Source organism: Tupaia chinensis, unplaced genomic scaffold (assembly GCF_000334495.1).
Source record: "Tupaia chinensis unplaced genomic scaffold, TupChi_1.0 Scaffold000531_1, whole genome shotgun sequence".
Taxonomy (NCBI): Eukaryota; Metazoa; Chordata; class Mammalia; order Scandentia; family Tupaiidae; genus Tupaia; species Tupaia belangeri.
The window spans coordinates 85,774-95,281 of NW_006160044.1; the positions used below are offsets into that span (position 1 = coordinate 85,774).

At 53.4% G+C, this 9,508-nt stretch overlaps 1 protein-coding gene and 1 pseudogene across 1 annotated transcript in view; both read left to right on the forward strand.

Annotated features, from left to right (window-relative positions):
• The window catches only part of LOC102492470 (E3 ubiquitin-protein ligase Praja-1-like), a 4,489-nt pseudogene extending 4,202 nt beyond the window's left edge, over positions 1-287 (forward strand).
• The window catches only part of LOC102493296 (calcineurin-binding protein cabin-1), a 100,871-nt gene that overhangs the window by 50,564 nt on the left and 40,799 nt on the right, over positions 1-9,508 (forward strand). The window contains exons 17-20 of the mRNA XM_006157182.3: positions 1,656-1,898; positions 2,546-2,702; positions 5,442-5,557; positions 9,207-9,368. Of these exons, the coding sequence (XP_006157244.1) occupies positions 1,656-1,898; positions 2,546-2,702; positions 5,442-5,557; positions 9,207-9,368 (678 nt within the window). The remainder of the gene's footprint in view (positions 1-1,655; positions 1,899-2,545; positions 2,703-5,441; positions 5,558-9,206; positions 9,369-9,508) is intronic.

Sequence of the window (9,508 nt, forward strand, 5' to 3'; positions counted from 1 at the left end):
AGAGGCTTGACGCTCTGCCCGAGATCCTGGTCGCTGAAGATCACAGTGCGCTGGGCCAGGAATGTGTTGTCCTATTTGTTGTAGTGAATACGTGCAGGGGGAGGTGGCCACTGAGCTGCCATGCCACCACTATTTCCACAAGCCATGCGTGTCTATCTGGTGTCAGAAGTCAGGCACCTGCCCCGTGTGCCACTGCCTGTTTCCTCCCCTACTTTAAAGACCAAGGCTGTTGGGACCAGCAGTTAGCATAATGGCTATGTCGCTGGACTCCCATGTAGTCAACCGCGGTTCGCGTCCCGGACCTGGTGGCTTAAAACTCACGCCGGGCACGTGTGCGTGCGTGCCCAAGATCCCGGGAGGAGAATGGAGGAGAAGGGATTGCGGCATGGCCATCTCCTCTGGGGGGTGATTTCTTGCTTTCTGTTTCTCTGTCACTCTCTCTGCCTGTCTGGCGAGCGCACGTGCCCTATAGCAAACAAACAAACAAACAAAAAACAAAAAACAAAAACAAAAAAAGACCAAGGCTGTTTACACCTGGTCTGATGATTTTCCCCCTCTGAAATCCACAATACTGCAGGAGCCCTCTCAAAATTACCAATGGAAATCAAATCAGATCAATTAGTCAATTAGACTAAGCCTGTTGATTCCTTGTGATTATTTTCAGTGTGAAAACGGTTGTGTACGATTGTATTAAAAGTCATAATGTCTTTTAGCAGTTAGAAAGGAAAAACTAAGCTTTCTAAATGCTACTTGAGATTGCAGTAAAAGCATACATTTTCTAGCCTGGAAGTTCAAATAAATCATATTTGTTTTCTTCAGTAGAATATATTGCTGTTAATTGTAATGTCAAGTTTATCTGTTAAATATGTCCAAAAAGCAAAATCACTTTTGTTGCATGTTATGGGTTAATGTTCCTGTAATTGCAGTGCCGTAAAAGCTTATTAAAGTTCTTTTGGTTTTACATGGCATAACGGGATTGTTTGGATTTGTCTGAAATAATGGGACTAAATGATTTTATAAATTGATCTCCTACATTTGCTATTTTCAATAGCAAAAAAAAAAAAAAAAAAAAAGAGCTGTCCCATGTGGGAGGTGCCGTGCTGGGCATGATATGCACATCGACTCGTTCCGTGCTCCCGGCACCTTAGAAGGGCAGTTCGGGGACCAGGGCTCTGAAGGGCCCCAGCACTTGGGCCCCACCTGGGCACCGGGGAGGAGGGAGCTCACAGATGACGTCAGCACTGCCTGGTCACTTGCTCCTGCCCTGGCCTCCTCTTAGGCCCTCTGCCAGCCTCTCCGGAGAGCCCTGTCTCTAGGGGGTCACGGTAGCCCTGAGTGAGAGCTGACAGAGGCGTTAGAGTCCCTCAGTCTCCGTTTGGTCCCTTGCCCACTCTGCGGGCTCATTTCCGGCGTCAGCTTTATAAACGGGAGATGACGTGCCTTTCTGAACACCCCTGGTAGGCGGCCCGTTCTGCTGCACTTGCACACAGGCCGCCCGCTTGCCCTCGAGGTGGTCTGGGCCTCTGCTGGGCGGGCACTCGTCTCTCCCTTTCGCCCTGCCCCGTGTCTCTTCCCCCCGGCCTCCCCCGTAGGCCCGCGGCCTCGGAGCGCCGCGCTCACCTCGCCCCTTCCACCTGGCTTCTTCCTGTGCTCAGGACTCCTTGCTCCGGCTGAAGGACCATCACCAGTGTTTCGAGTGCTCCGAAGTGGCTCTGAACGAGGCCGTCCAGCAGATGGTGAACTCGAGCGAGGCTGCAGCCAAGGAGGAGTGGGTGGCCACGGTGACCCAGCTGCTGCTGGGCATCGAGCAGGCGCTGTCTGCTGACAGCAGTGGCACCATCCTGAAGGACTCGTCCTCCTCCACCGGCCTGGTCCGCCTCACCAACAACCTCATCCAGGTAACCCCAGTTCCTTCTCACCAGCTCTGTCCCAGCGGGTGTGTCCCTCTGATGTCCCTCTCTGTAGTCTTGGCTCTCATTGGGAATTAGACACCTCGAAAGCATTGCCTTAGCGTTTCTGTCTGGAATTCGGGATGTAGTCAGCGACTGCATAGCCGCAAGCCTGCCAGGGACCGGTCGGGTGCAGAGGTCGGAGACGAGGCAGCACTCGCTGTCGCCGGTTTCTCTCAGGCCACCCATCCTAGAGGGGAGGGAACAGGTTCCCCGGGAAGCCCCAGTCTCCTGCAGAGAACCCCACGGGGCCAGAGCCAAGCCTTCTGAATCCTTCTAGGGCTCTCCTCATCCCATGCTGTCTAGGTACTACCAAGCAAGGGGCAGTCACAGAATCCCACACTGTCCAGGCAGACTCGAGGCGTCACACTCTCCTCTGAGCCACCCTCGGCTCTCCCCACCAGCAAGTCCTGCCAGTGCCCTCCGCCTCTCCAGCCCTGGTTCCTCCCTTCCACCTTCACCGCTCGGCTGTGGCCCGGGCCTTGCTCCCTCTTGCCTGAACCGTGGCACTGTCTTTGCCCTGTGAGGTCATCCTAGGGGTGCAGGGGAGGGAGCCGGCCCCTCAGTGACACCTGGTGCCTTCCACCTCCCACCAGGTCATCGATTGCAGCATGGCTGTGCAGGAGGAGCCCAAGGAACCCCACGTCTCCTCGGTGCTGCCCTGGATCACCCTGCACCGCATCATCTGGCAGGAGGAGGACACCTTCCGCTCCCTCTGCCATCAGCAGCAGCTCCAGAACCCAGTGGAGGACGGTGAGTGGGCAGTGGTGGGGTGGACACTGACCCTTGCCCCTGACCTCTGCCCCAGGGGCCCAGGGCAATGCGTAGGCTTGGTACTCAGTGTGACAGGATTTTACAGGGCACTTGGACAGAGACGGGCTTCCTCCTTGCCTCTCTCAGAGAGCTCGCTGTGGAATGGGCACGGGAGGTGAGAGAGGTGAGGCCTGCAGCTCACACCTCCTGAAGCTGACAGCTAGAGCTGCTTCCTCAGGAGGACCAGGCTCTGCCTTCAAGGGGCATCCAGAAGAGAGATCGCTTGCAGCTCTAGCCAAGCTGTTTCCCACCTTCTGCAGACACAGGGAGAATTAAAATTGTAGCTAAGGAGGAAAGTTGGTCTGAAGCTGTGTGGGGAGTGCTCCTAGAGCGTTCATTCACGCTGTGCCAGAACACTTAGGTAGCCTGGAGGCACTGCCCAAGCTGGTCACGAACAGGCTGGGAAGAGACAGCGTGGGGACAGAAAGGGAAGAGGGAATGTCAAATGTGGAAAACGTGCAAGAAAACAAACACCAAGGAAAGGCCAAGTCTCTGTAAATAGTTAGCATAAGAAAATAATTTATTTTAAAAACTGAGCTGATGAACAGAATGAAATAAAAAGGAAAAAAACATTACAGACTATACCTTCCCGTTATAAACCCATCAGCCTAGACGGTAAGGAATAGATGGGTGTGGCCGAGCCCAGAGCAAGGAAGGGCGGAAGCTCTTGGAGAGAAGACGGATATGGAGGGCAGACGGGGCCCCGTGTAGGTAGCTGGTACCCCTGACGGAGACGGGAGCAGCAGCTCGCCTGCGGCAAGCAGGGCAGTTTCTCTGGATTATGATAGACACCAAGGAAAACTGAGGCCCAGCTTGTCGGCATCACTGGCAGCAAGCAGAACTGCAGTGCCGGAAGCACGTGGCTGGCCGCATGCAGTGCAGATCTGGGGTCAGCTCAAAAACGGGCCAGAGTCACGTGCTTCTGGCCCAGATCCTGAGGGGCTGGAGTGGGGGAAAGGGCTTCCCGGCATGACTGTGTGGCAGGGCGCCTCTCTGTCCCCTGCTCTGTCTGTCTCATGTGCACACACACTCTCCTTCTTGAGTAAAATAAACCAATGTATACACACACACACACACACACACACATATATACGTATATATGCACACACATTATAAATAACTGTCTATATCAAACACAGTGGTTAAGGATTTCCTTGAGAAATATGTAGGCTTCTAAACTAAACAATCAGTTCATCTTCCTTCATGGGACAGCGATCCCCTTTCAGATGGGGCAGCCCTGGCTGCATTTGGGATGCTGTCTGCTCAGTCCTCAAGGAGAAGGTGTGGCCTGAGACGTCTCGTCTAGCCAAGGTGTGTGTAGCTGTCCTGGGAACTGACTCCGTCAACAGGCGCTGCTTCTCCCAGGAGCACTTTTACAAAACGCTTTTAGGGGATGGAGTCAGTAAACCAGCATGAGTCAGAGTAGAAAAGCCATGCAAGGATTTGTGACGAACACGAAATCCATTTAAAATTGGAATTGAGAGAAAGCAACTGGGCTAATTGTGGCTGGAGAAGAGAATGGAAACGATATAGCCCTGACTCTCTCCAGATAATCTGCGCAGCGCACTTGAGAAGGGGGAGGGAGTGTCACAAAGCCGACCGCTGGGCTTGTGTCATAAACTCATTTGGGGCCCTTAAAAATGGAAATTAATTTCAAGATCCAATCTTCTTAACGATTTTCTGAACTTTTTTTCCTTTCTTTCTCTTCTCTCCCTCCCTCTCTCCTTCCCTCGTTCCCTCCTGCCTTCCTGCCTGCCTGCCTTCTTTTCTTTTCTTCCTTCCAACCAGTGCTTACACTTTTCGACTAGGGCTGACCCAGAGTAGAAAACATAAAATAAATGATTGAAAGAAACTTATTTGTGTTTTGCTAGCTGTGATGCATTCTAGTGTTTTCTACCCCATGCGCTGCCCTGATCCACCCTAAAACTGCCAGTCATAAGCAATTGATGGGCGGGTTGTGGCCGGGTTTCTTTAATGCCACCTAGTCATTGAACTGATCATAATTATTTATTTTTTAACTATTTCATTCAACTTTTTATTTATTTTAATTTGCCCAGAGAGGGACAGGAGGAGAGAGAGAGAGAAGGGGAAAGTGAGAAAGCAAGCCACCAGGTCCAGGACTTGAGCCACGGTTGGCCATGTGGGAGTCCAGCGCCCTTAACCACCACACCACCTGCCAGCCCCCAAGAACTGATAATAATTCTAGTGGTAAACAGACCTTCAACCAAAACTCAGTACTACTTTTCCTTCTATTTTGCCTTTCATTTTGTAATATTCGAAGAGATCTAAATATAAGACTTTTAAAGTTAAGAAATGGTACGTGTGTTGTGGGCTCCTTGCTTGTAAATCATCTCTCTCTCCCGGAAGTGCAGAGAGGGACGCCTCGAGTGACGCTCGCTGGATGTCAGCCCTGGTTCTCTGGGGCTGGCATTTCGTGGAGGGAGCGTTCCTCTCTGTGCTTTCCTGTATGGTTTGAATTGTTTTTGCTAAGCATGTGTTGTGTCAGTAAAGCCAGCGAAGTTGTTACTTAAAAAGACAGTAAGGTTTAAAAAATAAAATGGAGGTCACCTTGATACAGACAGAAAGGCCCCAGAAGAAGTGGTCCTGCCCCCCCAACCCCCATCCCCACGGGTCCACACCTTCCCACACCAACTCTGCATCTCTGGTCTGGACCCCTAGGGATGTCGGAGACGCCCATGCTCCCATCCTCCCTCATGCTGCTCAACACGGCCCACGAGTACCTGGGCAGGAGGTCCTGGTGCTGCAATTCCGACGGGGCTCTGCTGCGATTCTACGTAAGTGCCTCCTGCCGTGGGCTGCGGGCTGCCAGACCAGGACCGGGCGGGCGGTGGGCGCAGTGGTGGCACCCTTGGGCCTGCCGGGTCTTCTCCCCGCAGCTGGCCCCTGGGTGCTGCTTTGACTTGCTGTGCGTGTGACTCCTGAAACGGCAGAGTCTGAGCTTGCCTCCCTGTGCGGCCGGGGCTCAGGGAGCTCTGGGCCTGGCCTGGGACATCAGGTGGATCTGCATCCTTGGTCCTCACACGTCTCTTACCAGCCCAGCACCGGGCAAGGCCGTGTGAACGTGACGGTAGGAGTAACCGCATCCACCCTCGGCACCGCCTTCTGTGGCATCTCACCTGTCAGGCACACGCCGATGCCAGGCCGCGGTGCCCAGGCAGTCGTGGTCACGTTTACTCGGGAGACAGCAGATAGGCCTCCTTGCCCTTGCCAGCTGCAGCTGACCGGGAGTACCTCCCTGCCTTACTGCGGCTGAGCAGCATGAACCCTGTCTCTAACCCTCAGTGTTCACCGGGCGGCCCAGCAGCGGACAGATTGGTTACAGAGCACCAGATGCTGTAGACGTGCTGGGGAGGGACGTCCAGCCCAGGCTCTGTCAGCTCATCGGGTTTCTTAGCCCGGGCCCACTATGCTGCCTTTGAGTACAGTGGCAGTGCATGGGGGCTGCGGGGGAGTCCGTATGGCCCACAGACACGGATTCATTCATTAATGGGCCCTGAAAGAAAAAGTCTGCCACTCCCTGCCCTGCCCCTTCTCAGTGAGCGTACCCTCTCTACAACTGCAGACTTCCTTCCTGTTCTCCTAATCTTCTTCCTCTGCCCTGTGCTTTTTTTTTTTTTCTTTCTCTATAGGGCACGTGCGCTCACCAGACAGAGACATAGAGACAGAAAGTGAGAAATCACCCCCCAGCGGGGATGGCCATGCTGCAATCCCTTCTCCTCCATTCTCATCTTGGGATCTTGGGCATGCACGCACATGTGCCCGGCATGAGTTTTAAGACACCCGGTCCAGGACACGAACTGTGGTCGACTACGTGGGAGTCCAGCGACATAGCCATTACGCTAACTGCTGGTTCCCTGCCCTGTGCTTTCCCCATAGCTCTTTTTTTGTTGTTGTTCTTTTAAGAATTATTTTAATTAATTTAACTTTGTTTATTTTAATTTAACCAGAGAGAGACAGAGCAAGAGAAGGAAAGTGAGAAAGCAAATCTCTAAGTCCGGGACTCACACCCTGGTTGGCCATGTGGGAGTCCAGTGCCCTTAACTGCCACACCACGCCGACCGCTCCCCATAGCTCTTTCACCTTCTACATGCCTGTCGTTTTCTTTTTTGGTGTTTATTGCGCGTCTCTACTGAAATGTCCCTTTTGAGAGAGTAGAGGTTTGTGTTAGCTCACTGCTGGACCCGAGTCCCTGGGACAACACCTGGCATGTAGCAGGTGCGTAATCGTGTGGGGCAAGGAGGACTAAGCATGTGTATAAAGCACAGTGTATGTAAGGCTTGACAGCCTTCAGAGCCCTTCTACGAGGACATGGGAACTTGGCCGCGGGACCCATCTGGTCTAGGGCCCTGGACTTGCTTAGTGCCCAAGGTTCCAGATGCCTTGGTGACTGCCCCCGTGAGCTCCAACGGCCTCTGGGGTGCTCCCTCTGGCTCAGCTCTGCACTCAGGACCAGTTTTCAAGGAGTCGTGCAGGCCGAGTCTGTACTGCTGCCCAGGAACCGGCCTCTCCCTCCTCCTCCTGCCTTCCCCATGCCAATCAGAAAGTGTGGGGATAGTTTGTTTCCACAGGGTGACTCCACAGGCAGCCCCCTTACGCTGACCAGGAAGAATGCGTTAGCACCTTTGCAGGCTGGCACGGAGTGGGTGTGGAAGGGCAGGCAGAAGGGGTGCTGTGATAGCCCCGGTCCCAGGGTTTTAACCTCCGTCTGTTTCGGTAGAGCATGAATTCTAGCTGTCAGTCCTGCCAGGTGAGTCAGCGCATCGCTGTGACATGAGCACCGTTGTGTCTCATCGTATAGTTCCTAACTTTCCTACCCAAGACCCAGCCTTTGGGTTCCTCTGACTCCTGTGGCAACTCTCCAGATCCCCCCGTACCTTCTGCCCGCCATACTCTCCCTCGGGCCCTGCACGACTGGCTCAAAGAGGCCCTCAGCCCGCCACTGTCCGTCTTTACCCCCTGTTGGGTTGTTCCATTCTGACCCCATCCCCAACAGACGGCATCCCTGAGACCAGAAACTTCTGTCCAGTTTTCAGAAGCATCCCTAGGGCCAGCGTGACATAGATGACTGCCTGTTGATAGTTCTTTTTCTTTTCTTTTTGGAGAGGTTTTTGCGATAGGGTGCGTGTGCGCACCAGACAGACAGAGACAGAGAGACAGAAAGCGAGAAATCAGCCCCTAGGGAGGATGGCCACGCTGCAATCCCTTCTCCTCCATTCTCCTCTCGGGATCCTGGGCGTGCACGCACACGCTCCCGGTGTGAGTTTAAGCCACCGGGTCCAGAATGCGAACCACGGTCGACTACATGAGAGCCCAGTGACATAGTCATTACACTAGTTGCTGATCCCGTCCTGTAGGCTTTGATGTTTGGCATTGTTGTCTCTATGTAATTGATTCCTGATTTTCGTGGTTGTTGTGGCACATGCATGGAGTCTTCTTAGACAGGTGTCACTGTCACAGTCCTCTTCGCTCTGCAGCCTGAGTGTCTGGGCCTGAGGTCTAACTTTATTAGAGTCATATTCAGAGAATTGTTATCTAGTCTCCGGTGCTCACTGAGACTTGTTTTTTATCCAGTTTGGGTAAAATCTCACAGGTGCTTGAAAAGAGTGTGCGTTTGTTGACAGTGGGGCATAGTGATGGTGCCTGGTCTCGCTTCCAGGGTGCGACCGTGACTGTGTCGTTCACGTCCTCTGATACCCTGATGCCTTGCCTGAGGTTCTCCCAGCCCTACTGGGATTTATCAACTTATAAATGTCCATTATAAGTATTTCTTCAATTAATTCCATTCTCTTCATTGGAATCTGAGCTTCTTAAATGCAGAGGCCGGGGCCCAGCAGGTGGTATGGTGGGTAAGGCACTGGGTTCCTGCACAGGTGACTATGGTTCAAGTCCCGCACTTGGTGGCTTGCTTTCGCACTTTCCCTCTCTGTCCCTCTGTCGTTTTTACTCGCTTTCTGGTGAATGCATGTAACCTATAGAAAATTTTTTAAAAATGTAATAACGATAAATAAAATGAAATAATTCTTTAAACAGAAAAGCAGAGATTGTGTTGTTCTTTGCCTGTATAAGAAAGTGCTCAGTAAACACTCATCTAGCAAATGAATGGCCCAGTAAGTGAGTGAGACGCTGTGGCGGCAGGCGTCACCTTTCTTTAGTGCCCGGTGGAGTGCCGAGGGGTCCTGAGAGAAAGGCGGCTGCGTGCCAGCCCCTCGGGACGCGAGCGCTGGAGCTTGGCCCGGACTTCAGGGTTTATCAGGAAACGGGTCGTGTCTTTGTCAGGAAATGAGTCTTTCGGGCGTCAAGTCATGCAGAGACCCCCAGACCTGGCCTCCGCAGGTTAGAAGATGGTGTGACTGTCTCCCTGGGCCTGCCTGTCACAGGGAGGGCGGCTGCAGCCCTCTCATGGTCTCTTCCCGCTCGTGGCAGGTGCGGGTTCTACAGAAGGAGCTCGCCGCGTCTACCTCGGAAGACACACACCCCTACAAGGAGGAGCTGGAGACGGCCCTGGAGCAGTGCTTCTACTGCCTCTACAGCTTCCCCAGCAAGAAGAGCAAGGCTCGGTACCTGGAGGAGCACTCGGCCCAGCAGGTGAGGGTGCACACCTGGCCGGGAGGGCCGCTGGGGAGGCCGGGCTCTGAGCCCCTGTCCTGAAGGACGCTCAACTCCATGGTCCCAGCTGCAGTTGCTTCTGAGGAGCGGGCAGCCTGACGTCCCAGGTCAGAGGAAGA